The sequence below is a fragment of the Leuresthes tenuis genome, unplaced genomic scaffold, assembly GCF_036924035.1.
Source record: "Leuresthes tenuis unplaced genomic scaffold, fLeuTen1.0.hap1 SCAF_10, whole genome shotgun sequence".
In the NCBI taxonomy this organism is placed as follows: Eukaryota; Metazoa; Chordata; class Actinopteri; order Atheriniformes; family Atherinopsidae; genus Leuresthes; species Leuresthes tenuis.
This window is the reverse complement of record NW_027325364.1, coordinates 985,171-1,012,321: the sequence shown is the minus strand read 5'-3', so window position 1 is coordinate 1,012,321 and position 27,151 is coordinate 985,171. Positions and strand designations below refer to the sequence as shown.

The following is a 27,151-nucleotide window of genomic DNA, read 5'->3' as shown; positions in this document are numbered from 1 at the left end:
TTACCACGGCAGCTGCTTCAGGCTTCTGTGGGTCCTCCTTAAAACATTCTGAATAAAATAATCACAAAGAAGCTTTCGGGAGAAACAATGTGTGTCAAAGCAGCTCATCATCAGGTGTGCTCAACCACCTCATCATGCTGCGGGTTCTGTTCCCTCTGCTGATCAGACTGGATCAGCACCACTGATCATTTATCCTGAGAAGCCAATGAAAAAGGGGATTTTTGTTTTTGTGAAGTGAAGAAGGTAGGAGCAGTCAGTATGTTGCCTGCAGAAGACAGCGTTCCACCTGTGTTTCGTGCTTTTGTTCTTCCAAGATGTGCCAATAAAGCATCATCCATGTTTCCCTGACAGCCGTCGGACAGCATGCCGTCACCTTGGCCATCGCTTTCTTTTCCTCGCTGCTCACTGACACAGGAGGAAACGGGACGTGTTGTTAATGCTCCCTGCCAGAACTCCTCCCTGACTCTGCTGCAGGTAAAATCCTGACTGCTCTGCGCTTCAAGCAGAAATAACGGGGTAGCATGAGGGGCTGGAGCCAGACATTTAACACTAAATTTCAACGTTTTTGGCAGAGCTGAATGGAAACGCAGCTGCAGATGCATCACAGCTGGATGTTTAAAACACATCATACCTCTACAGTGTGTGCAAAACAAAGCGGGTCAACATATGGACCAGAGGGAAAACATTGGGTGAGAAAAGTGAAAGAATCCCTGCTGTGACCCTTCAGTGGAGACCAGACATCCGTGTTCAAGAAGACAAGCGAGACAGTTTTCTGTGATGGTTTGTGGCTCAGCCGGGAACCTCTGCTTCTCCTCACCGGCTCCCGGACAGACACAGGTTCTCGCACTCCTCCTGAGTCGTGAAGCGGTTCTGGTTGCCGCCGCAGCCGCCGTACCAGAAGCGTGCGCATTCGCTCTGCTCGAAGTCGAAGAACCACATCATGGTGTATTTCTGGCAGCTGCCCTGGTCCTGACGAAGGAGGCAGGCGTCTGGATGGGGAGACAAAAGAGACTTCTGAGCCGCTCCTCGTCACAACACAAGAAACAGAGCGAGAGCAGAGGAAGACCTGAAATCAACGAGAACGATTCTCTCCTCGCTGCAGAACGCAGCATCAGCAGCTCCTCAGGTCTCTGACTCCTTCTGTTGCGAGTCAGAGGAAACCCAGAGGCTGAAAAAGGTGAAAACTGCTCCCAGTTACTCCTCAGTGATGGAGGAGAGCCGGCCGGCTGCAGATGTTCAATCACACAAAGACAAAAGCTTTGCTGCCATTTGTCACGATGCAATGGCGATGCATCCCTGAGCAGATCAGGGAACGTAGGGGGGGGAGCAAAACTAAACCAAACTGAACCAAATCCACTTTGGTTGCAAAAGAATAAGACAAACCACGACGTTCAGAGCGGATCCTGACCCTGGTGTTCCTGTAAGGAAGTGAAGAAACTGATTCCAGCCCCCTGATATGACTGATGGCGTGTGTTCCTGTCGCTGAGGCCTGCTGGGAGGCGTTTCCAGGCATTGCCTCATCTGCACAGATGTGCACAGGCGGCTCTTCTCTGGGGGAGGAGCTAAACCAGGTCAGCTCTGAGCTCAGCTTTCCTCCCCGACCTTCAGCAGCATGTTGGTTAAATCAGGCCCTGGAACGTCTGTGTGGCTCAGAGGAGTTTTTACCTTTCGAGGGAACGCCGTCCGCCGCCTGCGTCTGCTGCACCGCGTTCGGATCTGTGAGGGAGGACAGTCCAGGTGAGGCAGGGTCGTAAAAAGTGTTCAGCAGACAGAGATTAAACCTGCTGCAGTGTGTCTGAAGGCCAGGCCCCCAGTCTGTGGCACCGTGGGGTAAAGGAAGGGAAACGGGAAGGTTTGTGAAAGCAACAAGCACAGATGTCAGGTTAGTCAGCTGCAGAACCCCACAGGCGACTGGAAGATGCAGAGGCAGCGATGATAACTGTGTTGGGGATAAAATATCCTGTTTTTACCATGTTTCAAAGCTCAGGAAACATGAAGCCCATTCAGACGAGTGGAAGTGGCAGTTTCAGTGAGAAGCAGTGACTCTGAAAGTGTTTCTTTCCCTCTGCTGCTCCTCCAGGATCCCAGATCAACACAGTTACCATCCCGGGAAGAACAGCGTCACGTTCAAGCAGAGAGAATTCAGGCTGAGTCAGAGCAGAGTCCACAGACTTACTATTGACGGCACATGTCTGGAAACATTCATGTTCCGTGTTAAAGCGGTTGGCGTTTCCGCCGCAGCCGCCGTACCAGAAGGGAACGCATGCACCGATGTTTTTGTCAAAGAACCAGACTTGGATATAGTCGGCACACGCGGTACCAGTATCAGAATCCAGCTGACACCGGGCTGAAAGCAGAACACACACATTTACTACAAACTACCACAGTCCCCCGGCAGCAGCTGCACAGCACCGCTCCGGTTCTCTGGGCCGGAGGTGCTGAGGAGCGCCGCTCGGAGGGAACACATGCAGCCCAACGAGGAGCAGCTGACACTAAAACAGACTGTTAATGACTCGAAAAGACGAAAAATATGAAACATGCTCAAACAGAACGACTACTGTGCAGCTGCAGGCTTTAAAGTCATTCATCCCGCTGCGCCGAACTACTCTGCAAAGCTGCTGAGCTTCAGGATCTGGTCTCATCGTGACGGGTTGTCAGCTGCTGGGACCGCTCTTTGTGCACCGTGACGTCACCTTCTGACTCGAATCTCTGGCTGTCTCCTCTGCTCAGAGTCTCGATGACGTCCACCTGGCTGGTCTGTCCTCCCGTCTGCTCCTCAAACCTCTCCTCTTCTTCTGTGTACTCCTCCTCTTCCTCCACAGAGCTCGGCCTGCACACAGCAGCCCACATGTGTGGGTTCTGTTAGCGTGTTCGGTATCTGTCGTTAGTTAGCGTGTTCAGTATCTGTTGTTAGTTAGCTTGTTCTGTTAGTTAGCGTGTTCAGTATCTGTTGTTAGTTAGCGTGTTCAGTATCTGTTGTTAGTTAGCTTGTTCTGTTAGTTAGCGTGTTGGGTATCTGTCGTTAGTTAGCGTGTTCAGTATCTGTTGTTAGTTAGCTTGTTCTGTTAGTTAGCGTGTTCAGTATCTGTTGTTAGTTAGCGTGTTCAGTATCTGTTGTTAGTTAGCTTGTTCTGTTAGTTAGCGTGTTGCGTATCTTTTATTAGTTAGCGTGTTCGGTATCTGTTGTTAGTTAGCTTGTTCTGTTAGTTAGCGTGTTGGGTATCTGTTGTTAGTTAGCGTGTTCGTATCTGTTGTTAGTTAGCTTGTTCTGTTAGTTAGCGTGTTGCGTATCTGTTGTTAGTTAGCGTGTTCGGTATCTGTTGTTAGTTAGCGTGTTCAGTATCTGTTGTTAGTTAGCTTGTTCTGTTAGTTAGCGTGTTCAGTATCTCTTGTTAGTTAGCGTGTTCAGTATCTGTTGTTAGTTAGCTTGTTCTGTTAGTTAGCGTGTTGCGTATCTGTTATTAGTTAGCGTGTTCGGTATCTGTTGTTAGTTAGCTTGTTCTGTTAGTTAGCGTGTTGGGTATCTGTCGTTAGTTAGCGTGTTCAGTATCTGTTGTTAGTTAGCTTGTTCTGTTAGTTAGCGTGTTCAGTATCTGTTGTTAGTTAGCGTGTTCAGTATCTGTTGTTAGTTAGCTTGTTCTGTTAGTTAGCGTGTTGCGTATCTTTTATTAGTTAGCGTGTTCGGTATCTGTTGTTAGTTAGCTTGTTCTGTTAGTTAGCGTGTTGGGTATCTGTTGTTAGTTAGCGTGTTCGTATCTGTTGTTAGTTAGCTTGTTCTGTTAGTTAGCGTGTTGCGTATCTGTTGTTAGTTAGCGTGTTCGGTATCTGTTGTTAGTTAGCGTGTTCGGTATCTGTTGTTAGTTAGCTTGTTCTGTTAGTTAGCGTGTTGGGTATCTGTTGTTAGTTAGCGTGTTCATATCTGTTGTTAGTTAGCTTGTTCTGTTAGTTAGCGTGTTGGGTATCTGTCGTTAGTTAGCGTGTTGGGTATCTGTTGTTAGTTAGCGTGTTGGTTATATGTTGTTAGTTGGCGTGTTGGGTATATGTTGTTAGTTAGCGTGTTGGATATCTGTTGTTAGTTAGCGTGTTCGGGAATTTGTTGTTAGCGTGTTGGGTATCTGTTGTTAGTTAGCGTGTTGGGTATCTGTTGTTAGTTAGCGTGTTGGGTATCTGTTGTTAGTTAGCGTGTTGGGTATCTGTTGTTAGTTAGCGTGTTGGGTATCTGTTGTAGTTAGCGTGTTGGGTATCTGTTGTTAGTTAGCGTGTTGGTATCTGTCGTTAGTTAGCGTGTTAGGTATCTGTCGTTAGTTAGCGTGTTGGGTATCTGTCGTTAGTTAGCGTGTTGGGTATCTGTCGTTAGTTAGCGTGTGCGGTATCTGTTGTTAGTTAGCGTGTTGGGTATCTGTTGTTAGTTAGCGTGTTGGGTATCTGTTGTTAGTTAGCGTGTTGGGTATATGTTGTTAGTTAGCGTGTTGGGTATCTGTTGTTAGCGTGTTCAGTATATGAGAGGGCAGTGGGAGTTACCCGGTGCCGTATGTTCCTCCGAGGTTCTGTCCACTCAGCTGATCGCAGGTCCGTTTTAAAGAAGAAGGAGGATATGAGTTCATTCCCTCTGAAACAACCAAACACATTCATGTGGTGACGCAGTACCCATGATGCAGCAGTCATTAACCATGTTCTACCAATCACATTATTAACTAAACTCCTCAGACGGAGCTTTTTTAGGCAGATGTTTGGATGTGTTCCAGCTGGAAAAGCTCGGCTGAGTTACACCTGAGCCTTTCTCACTGTGACCTGAGTGTGTTCTTACTGCTGAGGGCAGAGAGGAAGACCCTGAAGTAGCGCTGGGCGTAGCCCTGGTCCTCGGCCTTCAGCTTGTCCAGGTGGATCAGGTGCTGCTGCAGAGGCAGACTGGCCAGCTCCTCCGCCTGCGTCCGGTTGTAGCGGCCGCCGACTGTCACCACAAACAGCGCCACCCCTTCACACTTGGCTTTCTGGGAGATGTAGCGCAGCAGGGCCTGGTCCCTGTAGGCCGTCTGGGTGGCCACCACAGCCAGCACAGCCTTCTTCCTGGCTGAGCCGGCCTTCAGCAGCACCTCCCTCAGGGTGTAGTCCAGCGTCAGTCCCAGCACCGAGGAGCCGCCCTGCTGCTTCGTCTTCTGCATCAGGTGCTCCCTCATGGCTTCCTGTCTCTGGTAGGTCAGCAGGTCGAACTCCAGCTTGGGGGTCTCGCTGGAGCCCTGCTGGACCACAGCCACTCGGGCGTTGTTTCTGGCTCTGCGGGGCTGAGGACTCACGGCCAGCTGCTCCACCACAGAACCCAGCAGCTCCAGAGCTCCGCTGTACTCGTCGGCCCTCATCTCCCTGGAGCCGTCCAGCAGCACGACCAGGTCCACATCCACCTGCTGGGGCGCCAACGGCACCGAAGGAGGGAGTTTACACTCCTCCGAGTGTGTGCAGGGGTCTGAGGAAACAGAAGATTTGATGCTTCATAACCAGACACCCAGCAGCGGAGTTCACATGTCAGCTGGCTCGGATCAGGTGGTTTTATAAAACTAGGACCTGCAGCTTGAAGCAGCCGAATCCCAACCCGGCTGCAGCTGAACGTCTAATCCCAGCATTTAGTTAACTTTATCGTTTGTTTGGTGGTGGCTCGGTCAGAAATTAACTTGGTAAGATGATTCTGATCTGCACTGCTTGGATCAATCACTTGGTTTCCATTCCCCATCTTAATGGATGAAGCTCCCTCACTTCCATCTTTAGAGCTTCACGGGATTATTTAGATATTAATGTCTGGTCTGAAGTTACTACTGAGAGGGAAAAGATGCCGTCTACTCCTTCATTTTTACTGTCAGCAGCTGATCAGCAACACGGAGAAAGGTTTCAGACTCTGAAAACGGTCCCAGCTGCACACCACCTCCCATACAAACAGCCCTCAGAGGAGCACGTGCACAGCTGTCAGCGAACTCTGACCTCTGCACGCCCTCGGAAGCCAGATTTGATAAAAAAAACAGACAGAAAAGTGAAGGGTGGAACTAAAACTTGGAGCTTACCGTAGCAGATGGTACAGTTCTTGATCTTACGCGGGATATCGAGCCGGTTGTCGGCCAGCGTCACCAGAGTGGTGAAGAAAGAGTTACCGGAGTCATCCACCTGGGAGAAAAGAGCAGCTGTGACATGAACATACAAGCCAATGCGTTTCCTCCCAGGAATAAATGTCTAACCACAAAGTGACCAGGAAGAAGCTCGAGCTGTTCAGTGGACATGCTGCTCACTGGGAAGCTGAGCTGGAGCTTCAGCTGCTTCATCGAATCCCTCCTCCAGCAGTGAAAGATCTTAATCAGCTGCAGGAGAGCTCAACTGGAGCTGAAGAGGGCAGCTCTGAGGTTATCTGGAGGTCATCGATGAGGCATCTGAAGCTTCCAGCAGGTTCCTCTCAGGCTCCTACAGAGGATCGTGCACAGATCCAACTCTCCCCAAAGCTGCAGCGAGCGGCCGGAGGCGTGGCCGGACACGAGGGGGCGTGGCCGGACACGAGGAGGCGTGGCCGGACACGAGGAGGCGTGGCCGGACACGAGGCGGCGTGGTCGGACACGAGGAGGCGTGGCCGGACACGAGGAGGCGTGGCCGGACACGAAGAGGCGGTGACGAAGGTCAGAACAAGTCAGCAGGAAGAGCAGAGAAAGACCTCCTAACTGAACAGCCTTTTAAGCCTTCACCCTGTTCAGGGTTCGGTCTGCAGGAGACCTCCTGAACTCAGCCCAACATACCTCCATGGCCTGCTGCACAGACGGAGCGTCTCTCAGAGCGACGGCCACTGGGACGATGTGGAAGGCTCGGTACTCCATGACAGCAGATATCATGTCGTCCAGGTCCGGTGAGTTTCCCGCAGTAAAGAAGAGGGCCACCTTCCTCATCAGCTGCCCGGCTCGCACACGTTTGAAGATGTGCTGCCCCACGAAGCGCATGGCGGCGCCCAGCCGCCGTCTGTTGGAGGTCCTCTCCAAGGCGATGTTCCTCACGGCTTGGATCAGACTGGCCTTGCGGCGGTGATCATGGAACCGGATCAGGTACTTGGGGAAGGAGCTGAAGCTCACCACGCTAATGCGAGCGCCTGTGGGACAGTTGCTCTCAGAGATGGTCATGTTGTTCAGCAGCGAGAGCAGGACGGAGCGCTGAGTCTCGAAGGCAGACGGCGTCACATCATCAGACATGTCCAGACCGAAGACCAGCTCGGTGGGGTAGGCCGGGCAGGACGAGCGACCTGAGAGCCAAGAAGAAGAATCCAACAGCAGAGAGAAAGTTAACAGAGAAAAACCCTTGAATCCACCTTCACACAAACACTCAGACACGTGCAGGCGGAGGCGTTATCAATAAAGCGCCGTCCAAACTTTCCTCCTCCTTGGTTTCAGCTGAATCAGAGAAGGTGGTGTCCTCCAGGCAAACATCTAAACCCTCACAGTGGAACTGATCCACCCCTGAACATCTGGAACTGCTGAGCTCCACAAACCTGCAGAACATCTGGAACTGCTGAGCTCCACAAACCTGCAGAACATCTGGAACTGCTGAGCTCCACAAACCTGCAGAACATCTGGAACTGCTGAGCTTCACAAACCTGCAGAACATCTGGAACTGCTGAGCTCCACAAACCTGCAGAACATCTGGAACTGCTGAGCTCCACAAACCTGCAGAACATCTGGAACTGCTGAGCTCCACAAACCTGCAGAACATCTGGAACTGCTGAGCTTCACAAACCTGCAGAACATCTGGAACTGCTGAGCTCCACAAACCTGCAGAACATCTGGAACTGCTGAGCTCCACAAACCTGCAGAACATCTGGAACTGCTGAGCTCCACAAACCTGCAGAACATCTGGAACTGCTGAGCTCCACAAACCTGCAGAACATCTGGAACTGCTGAGCTCCACAAACCTGCAGAACATCTGGAACTGCTGAGCTCCACAAACCTGCAGAACATCTGGAACTGCTGAGCTTCACAAACCTGCAGAACATCTGGAACTGCTGAGCTCCACAAACCTGCAGAACATCTGGAACTGCTGAGCTCCACAAACCTGCAGAACATCTGGAACTGCTGAGTTCGGGAAACTTTAACGATTTAACCCGAGCTGCAGTCCTTCTCCTGTTAATCCCACGTGTTTGAACAGTAAGTTTGGTCTGTTAATGCAACACATCCATCGTTTAATATTCTAAACGCCAGGAACCGCCACCTCAGATGGTTCCTGAGGCCGTTTGAAGCCACCCGGATGGGAACCTGCAGGTCTGAGGTCAGAGGAGGGAACTTTGTCCCCTTCAGCCTGGGGTGGAGGAGTTAAAGTATCCCAGCGTGAGATCAGCAGGAGGATGGAGCAGCATGATGCAGATGTTGTGCCTGAAGGTGAAGCTGTGCAGTAACCAGCTGATCTTCCACCAGCCAGCAGTTCTGTTCTGTACTCAGCATGTTGGTGATGTCAGGGTGGAGATACGTACCACAAGAACAGGCTGTGGGGAGAAAAGCAGAATCAGCCGTGAGCTGCAGGTTTAGCTGCTGAGGCACTGAGAAAGCTTCAGACCGAGCCTTACCACAGTTGTCTCTGATGTAGGTGATCAGCTTACAGTCCTGAGACAACAGAGAACAGGTGTTACTAAAGTCTGCAGGAGAGGAAGCTACAGGAGAAGGGATGTCTGATGTGGACTTACATCCATCTTCTGTCCAGGAGAACCTCGGGAACCCTACCAAGAGTAAAACAGAGCTTTTTATCAGACTTTTCTTGGTATAAAAAAACTGCTGTCAGTATAAAGGTCCGAGCTGCAAAGACTGATTAACACGTCAGAGGGCTTCACATCAGTTATATGGAGGATAGGACATGTTCTACCAGCTTTACTGAAAGTCAAAGTAGCACAGAAGGGCAGGATGGAAGATGATGGAGCAGGGAATGGATGCTTCGGTGGGCATTTCACAAGAATGACTGATCTCAGGTCCATGCAGGAGTTTTAGGTCAGAAGACTGGAAAAAAACTCATATTTTGAGACTTTGGACTGTAAACAGTTTCAGTCTGCTGGGTTTAGACTCACCCTGTGTCCTGGATGTCCGGGATCTCCCGGCTCTCCCGAGTCTCCCCTCCGGCCTGAGTTACCCTGCATCGATCAGAGAACAGTCAAACATCCCCGCTGAAGAAAGGCTATCATCCAGGAAGTCTGACGCCTCAGATAGACTCACCCCTCGACCGCGGTTCCCTTTGCGCCCTGGCAGTCCGTCAGTTCCAGGAGACCCGCTCTCACCCTGCAGAGGAAAACATCAACTCTGTGATAATCCACGACCCTACAGACCTGAGGAACCTTTCAGAGGACCTCGCCGACCAGGAAAGGAGGTTTTAGGAGCATTTCTCCACCACAGCTGCCGGTGTGACCCTGATTTCAGCTGCTGAGTCTGCGATGAGGAAGAACAAGCAGCCCTCTGCAGAGCCGCAACTCTCAGGGAGGCCGTCACGGCCCTCAGGGGAGGGGCCACCAAGCAAGGGAAATGGGTCTCATCACAGAAAAATAACAACGTTTCTGAGTGACCATCATCCAGCCTCCCATCATCCAGCCTCCCATCATCCAGCCTCCCATCATCCAGCCTCCCATCATCCAGCCTCCCATCATCCAGCCTCCCATCATCCAGCCTCCCATCATCCAGCCTCCCATCATCCAGCCTCCCATCATCCAGCCTCCCATCATCCAGCCTCCCATCATCCAGCCTCCCATCATCCAGCCTCCCAACATCCAGCCTCCCATCATCCAGCCTCCCATCATCCAGCCTCCCATCATCCAGCCTCCCATCATCCAGCCTCCCATCATCCAGCCTCCCATCATCCAGCCTCCCATCATCCAGCCTCCCATCATCCAGCCTCCCATCATCCAGCCTCCCATCATCCAGCCTCCCATCATCCAGCCTCCCAACAAGCAGCCAGAGAAGAAAGATTACCTCCAAAACCTGGGAAACGGAAAGTTTTCCACCATTCATCTGAGCACAGACTGCAGCCTGCAGAGGCCACGCTGCATTCATGGACTTCCTAAGATACCCAGGGACCCACTCAGACCCACTACGTCCCACTCAGACCCACTCAGACCCACTCAGACCCACTCAGGCCCACTCAGGCCCACTCAGACCCACTCAGACCCACTCAGGCCCACTCAGACCCACTCAGGCCCACTCAGACCCACTCAGACCCACTCAGACCCACTCAGGCCCACTCAGGCCCACTCAGACCCACTCAGACCCACTCAGGAGCACCAAACACCACGCCGCCATCTTAGAAACAATCTGTGTCACAAGACTTTGTAAAGAAGCTCCAGCATCCGGAGGGAAACTGTCGAGGCCTTTGTGGTGACCTTGGGTGACCTTGGGGCTGGATAGTGTAGTGGTATGATTGCCACCTTCCATGTGGGAGATCCTGAGTTCAAATCCCCTGCATGAAAGGTATTACCTCCAGTAGGGGTCCTTAGGTAAGACCCCCTTACCCTGACTGCCTACCTGTAAGTCGCTTTGGATAAAAGATAAAGTAAACCTTATCTTTTACTCAGGAAACAGCTGCAGATGACTCTGAACCACAGGTCCAACAGGACCAGATCTGAGCCTGCAGGACCTCTGCTTCTCCACCACTTATTTCACTCGACTTCTTATAAGCTGATCCTCCCTAAACTGAACCTTCAGGACCGGAGGAGTCTTTCAGATTAGTGCAGCTGGCCTTATCCAAGCTCTCCAGGGACCTCAGAGGCGTCCTGCTTCCCCTCTGCTCTCCTCTTTCAGTCCTTCTCCATCATTCAGGCTTCTTCTGAGAAAAAAGGCTTCTGCTCCCAGGTTTTCTCTGCTTGCTGCTGGATTTAACCTCACGGGTTAAAGGAGTCGAGCCTCATTACAAACTTATTTCTGGGAATGAAGCGACTCACCTGTTGACCGGGGTAACCGGGGAAACCAGGATCACCCTGCATGGAGACAGATTTGATGTTTTTAAGCTTTTTCAGATGTTCTGAGTTCATTAAAGTGATGAAACCCGGAGGATGAGCATCAGTTCCGCAGCTGTACCTTTGGACCTTTAAATCCTTCGCGTCCGTAACCGTCTCTGCCGTCCTGACCCTGAAGCACAAACACACTCCGTCACTGAAACACACCGACAACACACCGCATACCATCCTGTGCCAGCAGCCTACCGGCATTCCTCTGGGCCCCTGCGGTCCTGGGTTGCCCTTACTTCCAGGGTCTCCTTGTTCGCCCTTCAAAGACAACAGTTTGCTTTTATTTCTGCAACATGTCAAACACTCAGAACACTCTGCTGGTGTCAGAGATACAGTGACAGCCGGGTTCAGGTAATGAAGTGAGGCAGCAGCTTCATCATGGACCCAGAGGCTGCTGGATGGAAACTTTTATCCCCTTAAAAGCCCGCTGTATCACTCTTTATCACCACGGAAACGATCAAACCTGGTGTTTTATCACAGAATCTGTTTTCAGAGATGAGATGATGTCACACCTTCCGTCCGTTTCCACCAGAGCGTCCTTTTGATCCCTGACCCCCGGGTCGTCCTGGTCCACCCTGCAGGAAAAGTCAGACAGCAAACGGTTCTTTGATGTCCGAGCGCCCTTAAACGCATCGCCACAGCCAGTCACATGACCAACATCCCCCTTAACGCTCATTAAACTGGACTTTTACTGGCGTCTGCGGCCGGCTTTTAATGAGAAAGATCATCTGAACAAGCCTGTGATTGATTATATGAAGCATCTAATTGTGATTTAATGGTTGAAGCTGGAGCAGAAAGCCTTTTCTGACTGCTGCAGCATCTTAATCCCACATTTAAAGCCTCTGACACTCAAACGGATGTTTGAATCCGGCTGTGAAACACGAACAAACAGCTGATAATTAAACTGTTCCTGAAACCAGCTGCTTTCAATAGAAATATGAAGTGAATTAATAAAAAGTCGAGTTCTTGGCTTTGCATAAAAGGAAGTGAGTTATGATGACTGCCTGGCTTCCCAGAAGACCCCATGATGACCTGTTGTGTTGTTTAGCTGCTCTCAGAGGAGCAATCCTTCACTCTCAGCCTTTGTTCTCTCTCTTTAAGTCAAGCTGCTGCTTCAGACTTTACACCATAAACTTTGAGCACTTTTAGCTCCTCTTTGACTAGAAAACTAAAACCATTCAGGTTTAACCCGGACCTTCTGCCCCATCTCTGTGTAAAAGGCACAAAATCCCGGCTCCTGACAGGTTTCTTACCACCAAAAGGTGGATTTCCTTGGTCTTCTTCGGCTGAAAATCCGGACAATGCTGTGTGAAATGAGCACGGACAGTGCACGAGAAGGTAGTGCACGAGAAGGTAGTGCACAAGAAGGGTGTGCACGAGAAGGTAGTGCACGAGAAGGTGGTGCACGAGAAGGTAGTGCACGAGAAGGTGGTGCACGAGAAGCTAGTGCACGAGAAGGTGGTGCACGAGAAGGTGGTGCACGAGAAGGTGGTGCACGAGAAGGTGGTGCACGAGAAGGTAGTGCACGAGAAGGTGGTGCACGAGAAGGTAGTGCACGAGAAGGTGGTGTACGAGAAGGTGGTGCACGAGAAGGTAGTGCACGAGAAGGTGGTGCACGAGAAGGTGGTGCACGAGAAGGTGGTGCACGAGAAGGTGGTGTACGAGAAGGTGGTGCACGAGAAGGTGGTGCACGAGAAGGTGGTGCACGAGAAGGTGGTGCACGAGAAGGTGGTGCACGAGAAGGTGGTGCACGAGAAGGTGGTGTACGAGAAGGTGGTGCACGAGAAGGTGGTGCACGAGAAGGTGGTGCACGAGAAGGTGGTGCACGAGAAGGTGGTGCACGAGAAGGTAGTGCACGTGGAGCTTCCATAAATCATCTCTAAAGGGCGAGACGTGAAACTGAGCTCCTTTCTGTGACATCAGGCTCCAGGTTTTCCTGCTTCCAACCAGTTTCCATCTTTAAAACTGGAAGCCAGAGTCAGCCTCACTCCAGATGTGGTCCAGCTGCAGGACTGCGGCTGATAAGACCAGGGAACTGACCTGTTTATGGCAGGCGACCCAACTCAACACCTCCCTCACCGGCAGAAACACATCAACTTTCAGTAAATAAAGACTCTGATGCTGCACAGCTGGAGCCCATCAGATCCAGATGTGTGTCAGAGTCGGCAGGATTTGTGACCCTGAGCAATTAAAGGCGCCAAATGAGAATAAACCCAAATAAGGCGAAACATCCTGCCCCCGTTAAAAAGTCAGGATGAAGGTCTGCGGAGGCCCACAGGTCAGGTCCATCCATCCATCATCCATCCATCATCCATCCATCATCCATCCATCCATCCATCCATCCATCATCCATCCATCCATCATCCACCACATCCATCCATCACACCACACCACATCCACCACCATCCACACCATCCATCCACATCCATCCATCACCACCATAACCACCACAACCATCATCCATCCATCAACCAACCATCATCCACCACAACCATCCACAACCACCACTACCACCACCCATCACCACCATACCCACCATCCATCCATCACACCACACCATCCACACCATCCACATCCATCACCATCCATCATCCATCCACACCACCATCACCATCCAACCATCACCACCATCATCCATCCACACCATCACATCCATCCAACCAACATCCATCCATCATCCACCATCCATCACCATCCATCCACATCAACCATCCATCCACATCCACCATCATCCATCCATCATCCATCCATCATCCATCATCCATCCATCATCCATCCATCCATCCATCCATCATCCATCCATCCATCATCCATCCATCATCCATCATCCATCAATCATCCATCCATCCATCATCCATCCATCATCCATCATCCATCCATCCATCATCCATCATCCATCCATCCATCATCCATCATCCATCCATCCATCCATCCATCCATCCATCCATCATCCATCCATCCATCCATCATCCATCAATCATCATCCATCCATCATCCATCATCCATCCATCCATCATCCATCCATCATCCATCATCCATCCATCATCCATCCATCCATCATCCATCCATCATCCATCATCCATCCATCCATCATCCATCATCCATCAATCATCATCCATCCATCATCCATCATCCATCCATCCATCATCCATCCATCCATCCATCATCCATCATCCATCCATCCATCATCCATCCATCATCCATCATCCATCCATCCATCATCCATCATCCATCCATCATCCATCCATCCATCCATCCATCCATCCATCCATCATCCATCCATCATCCATCATCCATCCATCCATCATCCATCATCCATCCATCATCCATCATCCATCCATCATCCATCCATCCATCCATCCATCCATCCATCCATCATCCATCCATCCATCCATCATCCATCAATCATCATCCATCCATCCATCCATCATCCATCCATCCATCATCCATCATCCATCCATCATCCATCCATCCATCATCCATCCATCATCCATCATCCATCCATCCATCATCCATCATCCATCCATCATCCATCCATCCATCCATCCATCCATCCATCCATCCATCATCCATCCATCCATCCATCATCCATCCATCCATCCATCAATCATCCATCCATCCATCATCCATCCATCCATCAATCATCCATCCATCCATCATCCATCCATCCATCATCCATCCATCCATCCATCATCCATCCATCCATCCATCATCCATCCATCCATCCATCCATCATCCATCCATCCATCCATCATCCATCCATCCATCCATCATCCATCCATCCATCATCCATCATCCATCCATCATCCATCCATCCATCCATCATCCATCATCCATCCATCATCCATCATCCATCCATCCATCATCCATCCATCCATCCATCATCCATCCATCCATCATCCATCATCCATCCATCATCCATCCATCCATCATCCATCCATCCATCCATCATCCATCCATCCATCCATCCATCCATCATCCATCCATCATCCATCATCCATCCATCCATCATCCATCATCCATCCATCATCCATCCATCCATCCATCCATCCATCATCCATCCATCCATCCATCATCCATCATCCATCCATCATCCATCCATCCATCAATCATCCATCCATCCATCATCCATCCATCCATCAATCATCCATCCATCCATCATCCATCCATCCATCATCCATCATCCATCCATCATCCATCCATCCATCCATCATCCATCCATCCATCCATCCATCATCCATCCATCCATCCATCATCCATCCATCCATCCATCATCCATCCATCCATCATCCATCCATCCATCCATCATCCATCCATCCATCCATCCATCATCCATCCATCATCCATCCATCCATCATCCATCATCCATCATCCATCCATCATCCATCCATCATCCATCCATCCATCCATCCATCATCCATCCATCCATCATCCATCCATCATCCCTCCATCCATCATCCATCCATCCACATCGGGGGGGTTCTGGAGTGTATTCCAGCTGTTACTCTGCAGGTTCGACCCTGAACAGTTTTTCATAGATTTTTTTCTGACATCAGAGACGTAAGAAGCTGCAGCAGCAGGAATACCAGGCATGCTAACACTTTAGCCGCTGGCTAACTGTCTGTCCTGCCTTCATCAGAGAAATTAGTCTTCCTCAGACGTCTTCCAAAACTGCACAACAATACTGACATAAAGAAGAAATTCACCAATTTTGTGGAGAGCAAAGCTCTGAGCTCTCAGGAGCTGGTGCATTGTCACATACAATGCACCAGCTCAGGGAGGCAGATTTAAAACAGGCTGAAGGACCAAAGTACGAGGATTGACTGCCTTCTGTCTCTGAACTCAAGCTCAACTCAGCTGAAGAGGAGGCGAGCACATCTGGCTGCTGATGTTTGACCTGTGATAAATGTGATGATCAGATATTGGGATGCTACCTGTTTAAATCTGTGTAAATCTAAATCCTGCAGATCTGACGCTTTTCTCGGTCAGAACACAGCGTAATATTCCATTTTCTCTCATCTTCCTGCCTGATTAAAGAAAACACTTTGAGCTTTTGGAGGAGTCAGTAAAAAACAACATTTCTCATTTGACTTTTAAGGTAAAAAACGCTGCATTATGAGAATCAAATGACAGAAAATGACCTGAGGTCCAGGAAGGCCCGGGACTCCTCTCCCTCCTGGTTGACCTTTGCCCCCGGTGGCACCCTGCAGAGAGAAACGGGCTGCTTCAGACTGGTGTGCTTTACCTCACTTTACCTCTTTAATGACCATCTAAATCCTCAAAGCAGCAGCAGCAGCTGTCACATGGAGAAAGATTGCATCATGTATTCAGACCGGAAACAGTAAAAAACTCATTTTAGGTTTTCTAATGTTCCTGGAATGAAGCTTTTCATATAAGACTGAGCCCAAAAACAAACATGATGCAGTGAAGGAAGCTAAATTCTGCCGAGAAGCTGCTGTTTCCACAGGATTGCAGGACTTCCTGCTGCTGAACAACAGAATCCGGCTCAGTTCAGAGGATTTAGCTCGATGGCCAACAACAAACTCAACTCAGTGATATGCTTCATGTTCTCTGAGCTGGGAGGGGGTCACCCTCCAGCCCCAACTTCTCACCTGTGTACCAGCGGCACCTGGGGGGCCTTGGAGTCCTGGGGAACCGGCGTCTCCACTTGGGCCCTGCAGAAAAACACACAGTTTAGGATGTGTAGGAGTTTCCTGGTGTGTAAAGCAGCTCTGACTGCAGTGGGTGTTTTCCTACATTGTCCCCAGGTGGGCCTCTTCTTCCATTTGAACCCTGAAACAACAGAAACTCAATTAACTCATTATTGTAACAACTAGTAAAGAAAAATGTGTCTCCTTTTATTCAAAGCAGCTCAGTCCTCATCACACAAACAGCTGTGAACATGTCAGATGCACAAGTGAAGCCTGTAATTGGATTTGCAGACTTTGTTTGGTGGATTTAAAGTGTTAAACAGGCTGTTTGTGGGCCTCTGAGACGTTATAAAGTGGGTAGATGCATAAATAGAAGTAAAGAATGGTCATCATTTGGCATGATTTACAGCTTTATGTGCACCTTCATGATTCAATGGGTTACAAGAAGCATGTGAAATCTGAGAGATGAACATCTACAGCTTTCATTAAATTTCTACCAAACTTTCACTTTAACCCAAAATGTATTCATTTAATGTCTTTTCAAACATAAAGCTGAACACATAACTGACAGATTTCCTGAAAAATGTCCTGACTCTGTCTGACTGCTGCTTAAAAAATAATGAACTAAGTACTAAATCTCATCATTAGTTATTTTATGTAACATGTTATTGTCAGAAATGTGTTTTTTTCCTTCGAGAGGAAGCAGAAGGGAGGAGTCTGTGGCAGCAACATGGAGGGATGACATCACACTGTGTCGGACCAGTTTCTGATAATCAGGATTTTTTGAGCTAATCGGGTTTATTATTTCTGATTATACTCTCAGCCCAAACACCAGGACACAGAGCGAGCTCCCAGGAGTCTCATAGATGCTAAAATCCCTGAGTTTTTGGTTTCAGAGCCTCCATGTGAGACGGGACAGTCAGGAAAGGTGTGAATGTCAAGAATAGGATGTGTCCACTCTTTTTGCTCCGGGTGCTGCACCCGGAGTTAAAGTTAGTGTGCACTAACTAACACGTGTACTAAGTAACTAATGTGTGCACTAACTAACTAACCAACTAACTAACTAACTAACTAACTAAATAACTAACATGTGTACTAAGTAATGTGTGCACTAACTAACTAAAACGTGTACTAACTAACGTGTGCACTAACGTGTGCACTAACTAACTAACTAACACGTGTACTAAGTAACTAATGTGTGCACTAACTAACTAACACGTGTACTAAGTAATGTGTGCACTAACTAATTAACTAACACATGTACTAAGTAATGTGTGCACTAACTAAGTAATGTGTGCACTAACTAACTAACACGTGTACTAAGTAACTAATGTGTGCACTAACTAACTAACTAACATGTGTACTAACTAACTAACTAACTAACTAACTAACTAACATGTGTACTAAGTAATGTGTACACTAACTAACTAACACGTGTACTAACTAACGTGTGCACTAACTAACTAACACATGTACTAAGTAATGTGTGCACTAACTAACTAACTAACTAACAAACACGTGTACTAAGTAACTAATGTGTGCACTAACTAACTAACTAACACATGTACTAACTAAGTAATGTGTGCACTAACTAACTAACTAACTAACTAACTAACTAACTAACTAACATGTGTACTAAGTAATGTGTGCACTAACTAAGTAATGTGTACACTAACTAACTAACTAACATGTGTACTAAGTAATGTGTGCACTAACTAACTAACTAACATGTGTACTAAGTAATGTGTACACTAACTAACTAACACATGTACTAACTAACGTGTGCACTAACTAACTAACACATGTACTAAGTAATGTGTGCACTAACTAAGTAATGTGTGCACTAACTAACTAACTAACATGTGTACTAAGTAATGTGTGCACTAACTAACTAACTAACACATGTACTAAGTAATGTGTGCACTAACTAAGTAATGTGTGCACTAACTAACTAACTAACTAACTAACATGTGTACTAAGTAATGTGTGCACTAAGTAATGTGTACACTAACTAACTAACTAACATGTGTACTAAGTAATGTGTACACTAACTAAGTAATGTGTACACTAACTAACTAACACATGTACTAACTAACGTGTGCACTAACTAACTAACACATGTACTAAGTAATGTGTGCACTAACTAAGTAATGTGTGCACTAACTAACTAACATGTGTACTAAGTAATGTGTGCACTAACTAAGTAATGTGTACACTAACTAACTAACTAACATGTGTACTAAGTAATGTGTGCACTAACTAACTAACTAACATGTGTACTAAGTAATGTGTACACTAACTAACTAACTAACATGTGTACTAAGTAATGTGTGCACTAACTAAGTAATGTGTACACTAACTAACACATGTACTAACTAACGTGTGCACTAACTAACTAACTAACACATGTACTAAGTAATGTGTGCACTAACTAACTAACTAACTAACTAACTAACACGTGTACTAAGTAACTAATGTGTACACTAACTAACTAACACATGTACTAACTAACGTGTGCACTAACTAACTAACACATGTACTAAGTAATGTGTGCACTAACTAAGTAATGTGTACACTAACTAACTAACTAACATGTGTACTAAGTAATGTGTGCACTAACTAACTAACTAACATGTGTACTAAGTAATGTGTGCACTAACTAAGTAATGTGTACACTAACTAACTAACTAACATGTGTACTAAGTAATGTGTGCACTAACTAACTAACTAACATGTGTACTAAGTAATGTGTGCACTAACTAACTAACTAACATGTGTACTAAGTAATGTGTGCACTAACTAAGTAATGTGTACACTAACTAACACATGTACTAACTAACGTGTGCACTAACTAAGTAATGTGTGCACTAACTAACTAACTAACATGTGTACTAAGTAATGTGTGCACTAACTAAGTAATGTGTGCACTAACTAACTAACTAACATGTGTACTAAGTAATGTGTGCACTAACTAAGTAATGTGTACACTAACTAACTAACTAACATGTGTACTAAGTAATGTGTGCACTAACTAACTAACTAACATGTGTACTAAGTAATGTGTGCACTAACTAACTAACTAACATGTGTACTAACATGTGTACTAAGTAATGTGTGCACTAACTAACTAACTAACATGTGTACTAAGTAATGTGTGCACTAACTAAGTAATGTGTACACTAACTAACACATGTACTAACTAACGTGTGCACTAACTAACTAATACACGTACTAACTAACATGTGCACTAACTAACTGCCGGTAAATCTGCTCTTCAGCTCCTCTCCAGCCTTCATATTCGGACCTTTCTGGGAAACACTTGAAGGATGTTTGCAGTGTTTGAGTGTAGCAGCACAGCTGGACACCTGGTGTCTAACTCAGAGACGGCGGCTGTGATTCACGCCCTGGGAGTGAGGCGGGCTGACTGCCGACAGTCTTTACAGTCACCCTAACCCAAACAAACTCAGCTCGACCTGCCCTCCCTCATGATGTCATCTCTCAGTTTTTAACTTCCATCTACTTCCTGCGACACAAAGAAGAAAATGTCACCTGGTTTCCATCAGATCCACGTCCTCCCGGCGCTCCATCCGGTCCTGGTGGGCCCTGTGGACCCAAACAGCATTAATGAAACAGAACCTCAGCATTAGGGAGGACTGATGAGTCGGCCCATGCAAACACAGAAATCTGTCCTGCTGAGAGGCAGGTTCTGCTGAGCTTTTCTGTCTCTTCCAATAGATCCAGCTGATCCCAAGCAGCCCCAGAGAAAAGATCTGATCAAGATAAAGAATTATTGTAACTCTGTGATTATCTTCTGATGCTTCCTGACCACAGGAACCGCTGGATTTCTCTGTTCTGTGAAAACAGCATCAGCAGAACCAGCTTAGTTAGTCCTGAGGTTACTTCTCTCTGATCCTGACGAGCACGAGCCCCTGGTCCATGATTCACTGTCCACTGGACCAAGGAATCTGGGATGTAATCTTCTGCAAAGTCAGTTTGATCACATCACTGTGAGTCTGGCGTCTCTTACCGGTAAACCTGGCTCGCCACGTTCTCCTTTGGCTCCGGGAGAGTTGTTATCACGGCCCGATTCTCCCTGTTAGACAAAGAAAGCCAGTCTGAGCTCAGTCTGTCTTAAAATGAATTCATTCAAGGGGAGCTGGGTTATCTTGTAGGTGAATTTAAAGAAGGAGGAAGAAGGAGGAAGAAGGAGGAAGGAGGAGAAAAGAGGAAGGAAGAGGAAGAAGGAGGAAGAAGGAGGAAAAAAGAGGAGGAAGGAGGAAGAAGGAGGAAGAAGGAGGAGGAAGGAGGAAGAAGGAGGAAGAAGGAGGAAGAAGAAGAAGGAGGAAGAAGGAGGAAGAAGGAGGAAAAAGGAGGAAGAAGGAGGAAGAAGGAGGAAAAAAGAGGAGGAAGGAGGAAGAAGGAGGAAAAAAGAGGAGGAAGGAGGAAGAAGGAGGAAGAAGGAGGAAGGAGGAAGAAGGAGGAAGGAGGAAGAAGGAGGAAAAAAGAGGAGGAAGGAGGAAGAAGGAGGAAGAAGGAGGAGGAAGGAAGAAGGAGGAAGGAGGAAGAAGGAGGAAGAAGGAGGAAGGAGGAGAAAAGAGGAGGAAGGAGGAAGAAGAAGAAGGAGGAAGAAAGAGGAAGAAGGAGGAAGAAGGAGGAAGAAGGAGGAAAAAAGAGGAGGAAGGAGGAAGAAGGAGGAAGAAGGAGGAAGGAGGAAGAAGGAGGAAGGAGGAAGAAGGAAGAAGGAGGAAGAAGGAGGAAAAAGGAGGAAGAAGGAGGAAGAAGGAGGAAGGAGGAAGAAGGAGGAAGAAGGAGGAAGGAGGAAGAAGGAGGAAGAAGGAGGAAGAAGGAGGAAGGAGGAAGAAGGAGGAAGAAGGAGGAAAAAGGAGGAAGAAGGAGGAAGAAGGAGGAAAAAAGAGGAGGAAGGAGGAAGAAGGAGGAAGAAGGAGGAAGAAGGAAGAAGGAGGAAGAAGGAGGAAAAAAGAGGAAGAAGGAGGAAGGAAGAGGAAGAAGGAGGAAAAAAGAGGAGGAAGGAGGAAGAAGAAGAAGGAGGAAGAAAGAGGAAGAAGGAGGAAGAAGGAGGAAAAAAGAGGAGGAAGAAGGAGGAAGAAGGAGGAAGGAAGAGGAGGAAGGAGGAAGAAGGAGGAAGAAGGAGGAAGAAGGAGGAAGGAGGAAGAAGGAGGAAGGAAGAGGAGGAAGGAGGAAGAAGGAGGAAGGAGGAAGAAGGAGGAAGAAGGAGGAAGGAAGAGGAGGAAGGAGGAAGAAGGAGGAAGGAGGAAGAAGGAGGAAGAAGGAGGAAGGAGGAAGAAGGAGGAAGAAGAGGAAAAAGGAGGAAGAAGGAGGGAAAAAGGAGGAAGGAGGAAGAAGGAGGAAAAAAGAGGAGGAAGGAGGAAGAAGGAGGAAGAAGGAGGAAGAAGGAAGAAGGAGGAAGAAGGAGGAAAAATGAGGAAGAAGGAGGAAGGAAGAGGAAGAGGAGGAAAAAGAGGAGGAAGGAGGAAGAAGAAGAAGGAGGAAGAAAGAGGAAGAAGGAGGGAAGAAGGAGGAAAAAGAGGAGGAAGAAGGAGGAAGAAGGAGGAAGGAAGAGGAGGAAGGAGGAAGAAGGAGGAAGAAGGAGGGAAGAAGGAGGAAGGAGGAAGAAGGAGGAAGGAAGAGGAGGAAGGAGGAAGAAGGAGGAAGGAGGAAGAAGGAGGAAGAAGGTGGAGGAAGAGGAGGAAGGAGGAAGAAGGAGGAAGGAGGAAGAAGGAGGAAGAAGGAGGAAGGAGGAAGAAGGAGGAAGAAGGAGGAAGAAGAAGAAGGAGGAAGAAGAAGGAGGAAGGAAGAGGAGGAAGGAGGAAGAAGGAGGAAGGAGGAAGAAGAGGAAGAAGGAGGAAGAAGGAGGAAGGAGGAGAAAAGAGGAGGAAGGAGGAAGAAGAAGAAGGAGGAAGAAAGAGGAAGAAGGAGGAAGAAGGAGGAAAAAGAGGAAGAAGGAGGAAAAAAGAGGAGGAAGAAGGAGGAAGAAGGAAGGAAGAGGAGGAAGGAGGAGAAAAGAGGAAGGAAGAGGAAGAAGGAGGAAGAAGGAGGAAGAAGGAGGAAGAAGGAGAAGGAAGAGGAAGAAGGAGGAAGAAGAAGAAGGAGGAAGAAGGAGGAAGGAAGAGGAGGAAGGAGGAAGAAGGAGGAAGAAGGAGGAAGAAGGAGGAAGGAGGAGAAAAGAGGAAGGAAGAGGAAGAAGGAGGAAGAAGGAGGAAAAAAGAGGAGGAAGGAGGAAGAAGTGAGGAAGAAGGAGGAAGAGGAGGAAGGAGGAAAAGAGGAGGAAGGAGGAAGAAGGAGGAGAAGGGGAAGAAGGAGGAAGAGGAGGAAGAAGGAGGAAGAAGGAGGAAGAGGGAAGGAGGAAGAAGGAGGAAGAAGGAGGAAAAGGAGGAGGAAGGAGGAAGAAGGAAGGAAGGAGAAGAAGGAGGAAGAGAGGAGAAGGAGGAAGGAAGAGGAAGAAGGAGGAAGAAGAAGAAGGAGGAAGAAGGAGGAAGGAAGGAGGAAGAAGGAGGAAGGAGGAAGAAGGAGGAAGAAGGAGGAAGAAGGAGGAAGGAAGAGGAAGAAGGAGGAAGAAGAAGAAGGAGGAAGAAGGAGGAAGGAGGAAGAAGGAGGAAGAAGGAGGAAGAAGGAGGAAGGAGGAGAAAAGAGGAAGGAAGAGGAAGAAGGAGGGAAGAAGGAGGAAAAAGAGGAGGAAGGAGGAAGAAGGAGGAAGAAGGAGGAAGAAGGAGGAAAAAGGAGGAAGAAGGAGGAAGGAAGGAGGAAGGAGGAAGAAGGAGGAAGAAGAGGAAGGAGGAAGAAGGAGGAAGAAGGAGGAAAAGGAGGAAGAAGGAGGAAGAAGGAGGAAAAAGAGGAGGAAGGAGGAAGAAGGAGGAAGAAGGAGGAAGGAGGAAGAGGAGGAAGAAGGAGGAAAGAGGAAGAAGGAGAAGGAAGGAAGAAGGAAGAAGGAGGAAGAAGGAGGAAAAAGAGGAAGAAGGAGGAAGGAAGAGGAAGAAGGAGGAAAAAGAGGAGGAAGGAGGAAGAAGAAGAAGAAGGAGGAAGAAGGAGGAAGAAGGAGGAAAAAAGAGGAAGAAGGAGGAAAAAGAGGAGGAAGAAGGAGGAAGAAGGAGGAAGGAAGAGGGAGGAGGAGAAGAAGGACGAAGAAGGAGGAAGAAGGAGGAAGAAGGAGGAAGGAAGAGGAAGAAGGAGGAAGAAGAAGAAGGAGGAAGAAGGAGGAAGGAAGAGGAGGAAGGAGGAAGAAGGAGGAAGGAGGAGAAGAGGAAGGGGAAGAAGGAGGAAGAGGAGAAAGAGAGGAAGAGGAAGAAGGAGGAAGAAGGAGGAAAAAAGAGGAGGGAAGGAGGAAGAAGGAGGAGAAGGAGGAAGGAGGAAAAAAGAGGAGGAAGGAGGAAGAAGGAGGAAGAAGGAGGAAAAAGAGGAAGAAGGAGGAAGAAGAAGAAGGAGGAAGAAGGAAGAAGGAGGAAGAAGGAGGAAGAAGGAGGAAGAAGGAGGAAGAGTCCACCGACTTTATTGTTCATGTGGGAGAAGAAACTCTGAGACTCACCGGATCTCCTCTCAGTCCTTTATCTCCTGTCAGCCCTCGCTCCCCTCGGTTGCCTGGGATACCCTGAGGACAACAGTTCAACCTGTTAATCAACCAGCCGAGGTCAGAGGTCAACACCACAGCGCGACTCCTCATTCGATGACCGCTAAGGTCATCTGAACACGTTACCACAGGTGGAGCAGGAGGCTCTGATCCAGGGTTCATTCCTCCACCAGGAGGAGGAGCAGACATTCCTCCACCAGGAGGAGGAGCAGACATTCCTCCACCAGGAGGAGGAGCAGACATTCCTCCACCAGGAGGAGGAGCAGACATTCCTCCACCAGGAGAAGCACTTATGGGATAATTATCACTGAACTCCTTTAGCTAAATAACTTTACAGCGTTGGAGGACGCTGTCCTGCTGATCAGCCTCAAAGCTCCGCATCAAATGAATCCTGCAGCTGATCCGGTTTGAGGAGCTGAACGGACGAAACGTGCAGATCGGATCAGGATTAAACTTCTTACTGGGTTTCCATGGTGTCCTTTTTCTCCTCGGGTTCCGTTTTTTCCCGTTTCTCCCTGCAGACACAGAGAAACAGTTCAGCACCGAGGGTCCGAAAAGCCCCTCCAATCAGCTGCTTTCCTGAACACACCCGCTCATTTCCTCCTTGATGAAAACAAAAACAGCCGATTTTATCAGAACATCACAGAGCGGCACCATCTGAGCCCGTTATGAGCGGGGAGGGCTCCTGACTGGGGCCCGGCTTGGGAGCTGGGACTGGCCTCTTATCATTTCCTGAGAGCCGGGTCTCCTTAACACAACTTCCTGTTTACATCTCAGTATCTGCAGCTGATCTGTTGGGGGGGCTGACCTGAGTACAGATGTGTAACATGCAGATGAGAAGGTGCCTGTTGGTACCTGTTCTCCATCGACACCGTCCAGTCCATCCTCTCCGTCTTCACCCTGCAGCAGTGGGAAAGCAGGCCTGGGATGAAACACTTTTCAGTCAGAACCGAGCATCACATTCCAGCCTGAGTCACTCACCCTGTCTCCCCGGATGCCGCGGAAGCCCTGCAGACACAAGCAGCAGCAGTTACTCTCACATCAGCTCCATCGGGTTAGAACAAAGATTTCTGGCTCATGTGAGCGCTGCTGTACCTTCTGTCCTCTGACGCCAGGACAACCCTGGATGCCTTGAGGTCCCGTAGATCCGGGTCTGCCCCTCTCACCCTGCAACACAGACTCTAACTCAGCTCTGATTCCTTCTCAACTCCAACAGCTCTTTTATCCACGCTGGCATCGTGTGTCCGTCTACAGAAGCTCTCATGCTTCTCTGATGAGTCCCTCCTCACTTTAAAATGAACAATCATTGGTATTATTATGTAAAATGTCTGTAAAAACTCTAAATGGAATCACACAAGCCCTCACTTTAAAATGAACAATCATTGGTATTATTATGTAAAATGTCTGTAAAAACTCTAAATGGAATCACACAAGCCCCGAGTTCAGGGAGGCGGAACCATTTCAAACTGTACCAACGGCCATAAGGCGTCAGATGGGTTCAGAGGCAGAGTTCTCTGGTTATGAGGGTAGATCTGAGCCGTTTTTAGGGGGTTCCATACTGACGGCAGAGCATTGGAAAGGAAAAAGAAGCAGGAAAACTCTCCGTGATGCACGGCAGCTTCTTAGGGATGTAAATGTGCACGAAAAGACACAGAATTAAGCTTCCAGAAGAGCTTTATCAGTGAACAACGAGCAACATTTGGGACGGGGTGACGAACCTTTGCATCTGAAATAAAAATGTAAAGCAGTAAATATCTTTAAAGGTGAACAAAGACACTTACAGGGACGCCTTCCTCTCCGGGGAAGCCGGGGTATCCCACCTGTCCCGGAGTTCCCTGTTAATAAAACACAGAAATCTGCTGAGAAAAGGCAGCAAAAGGAACCTTTTTTACCCCTGAGGCGTCACTTCAAATGTGACTCAGCTGATTGGAAAAAGAACAAAGACGGCAGTAAAACTTCATACTTTAAATCACCATGAAGAGAAGTGGAAAGCCTGGTGTGAACAGAACAATCACTGCGACTGTTACAGACATTTTCACATGTTATTATCTCAGGACTGCATTTACTAAAGAGCATCTGAGGTGCTTTTACTTTCAGTGTCTTCATTTACAGCCACATTTCAGAGGAAAATCATCTCCTTTCATCACATATATAAAGTTTTATAATGTACTGCAAACGAAAGCCTTAAACGAAATGAGACCAAAAAGATTAAAACCACAGATTAGAGAGACCTTAAAGACCTTAATCAGATTTGAGTTGTTGGTCTGAGCTGAGAAGGAATGACTTCCTGCTCTGTTTGTCAGTTTAAGGCTGACTGCCTGACTCTGAAGGATCAGATGCTAACCAGGCTGCTTTCTCACACGATGAAACTGTTTCCTATCAGCCCTTTTCCTGCGTTTAAAGTCACCTTTTGGCCTGCTGTGCCCGGAGGGCCGCGGGGGCCCGAGTGTCCGGTACATTTGCATGTGACGTTGCAGCACTCTTTGTCCGACACGGCGTCCTGCAGAAAGATGGGAGACAACAACCGTCATGAGGCACCCATTCGTTAAAAAGTGAGCCGTGAAACAGTGAATTATTGCTCATTATCAGCAGTGAAACTCACAGTTAGCTCGTAGCACAGCTTTCTACATATTACTACATATTTTAAACACTGTTGAAAGAAATCAGACATGAATTATTGCTCATTATCAGCAGTGAAACTCACAGTTAGCTCTTAGCACAGCTTTCTACATATTACTACATATTTTAAACACTGTTGAAAGAAATCAGACATGAATTATTGCTCATTATCAGCAGTGAAACTCACAGTTAGCTCTTAGCACAGCTTTCTACATATTACTACATATTTTAAACACTGTTGAAAGAAATCAGACATGAATTATTGCTCATTATCAGCAGTGGAACTCACAGTTAGCTCTTAGCACAGCT

At 47.9% G+C, this 27,151-nt stretch overlaps 1 protein-coding gene across 1 annotated transcript in view; it reads right to left on the bottom strand.

Moving 5' to 3' along the window:
- Positions 1–683: 683 nt before the first annotated feature.
- The window catches only part of LOC140315791 (collagen alpha-6(VI) chain-like), a 66,542-nt gene continuing 40,074 nt past the window's right edge, over positions 684–27,151 (bottom strand). Inside the window, exons 14-44 of the mRNA XM_072393371.1 lie at positions 26,631–26,723; positions 26,005–26,058; positions 25,319–25,390; positions 25,205–25,231; positions 25,079–25,123; positions 24,685–24,738; positions 24,182–24,244; positions 20,669–20,734; positions 20,191–20,244; positions 16,748–16,783; positions 16,603–16,665; positions 16,132–16,194; positions 11,503–11,565; positions 11,186–11,248; positions 11,061–11,111; positions 10,925–10,960; positions 9,213–9,275; positions 9,068–9,130; positions 8,693–8,725; positions 8,576–8,612; positions 8,483–8,494; positions 6,768–7,261; positions 6,051–6,150; positions 4,808–5,461; positions 4,522–4,609; positions 2,694–2,830; positions 2,177–2,347; positions 1,666–1,716; positions 1,409–1,602; positions 1,067–1,226; positions 684–1,022 (exon numbers count right to left, since the gene is read on the bottom strand). Coding sequence (XP_072249472.1) covers positions 814–1,022; positions 1,067–1,226; positions 1,409–1,602; positions 1,666–1,716; positions 2,177–2,347; positions 2,694–2,830; positions 4,522–4,609; positions 4,808–5,461; positions 6,051–6,150; positions 6,768–7,261; positions 8,483–8,494; positions 8,576–8,612; positions 8,693–8,725; positions 9,068–9,130; positions 9,213–9,275; positions 10,925–10,960; positions 11,061–11,111; positions 11,186–11,248; positions 11,503–11,565; positions 16,132–16,194; positions 16,603–16,665; positions 16,748–16,783; positions 20,191–20,244; positions 20,669–20,734; positions 24,182–24,244; positions 24,685–24,738; positions 25,079–25,123; positions 25,205–25,231; positions 25,319–25,390; positions 26,005–26,058; positions 26,631–26,723 — 3,369 coding nt within the window. The 3' untranslated portion in view covers positions 684–813. The remainder of the gene's footprint in view (positions 1,023–1,066; positions 1,227–1,408; positions 1,603–1,665; positions 1,717–2,176; positions 2,348–2,693; positions 2,831–4,521; positions 4,610–4,807; positions 5,462–6,050; positions 6,151–6,767; positions 7,262–8,482; positions 8,495–8,575; positions 8,613–8,692; positions 8,726–9,067; positions 9,131–9,212; positions 9,276–10,924; positions 10,961–11,060; positions 11,112–11,185; positions 11,249–11,502; positions 11,566–16,131; positions 16,195–16,602; positions 16,666–16,747; positions 16,784–20,190; positions 20,245–20,668; positions 20,735–24,181; positions 24,245–24,684; positions 24,739–25,078; positions 25,124–25,204; positions 25,232–25,318; positions 25,391–26,004; positions 26,059–26,630; positions 26,724–27,151) is intronic.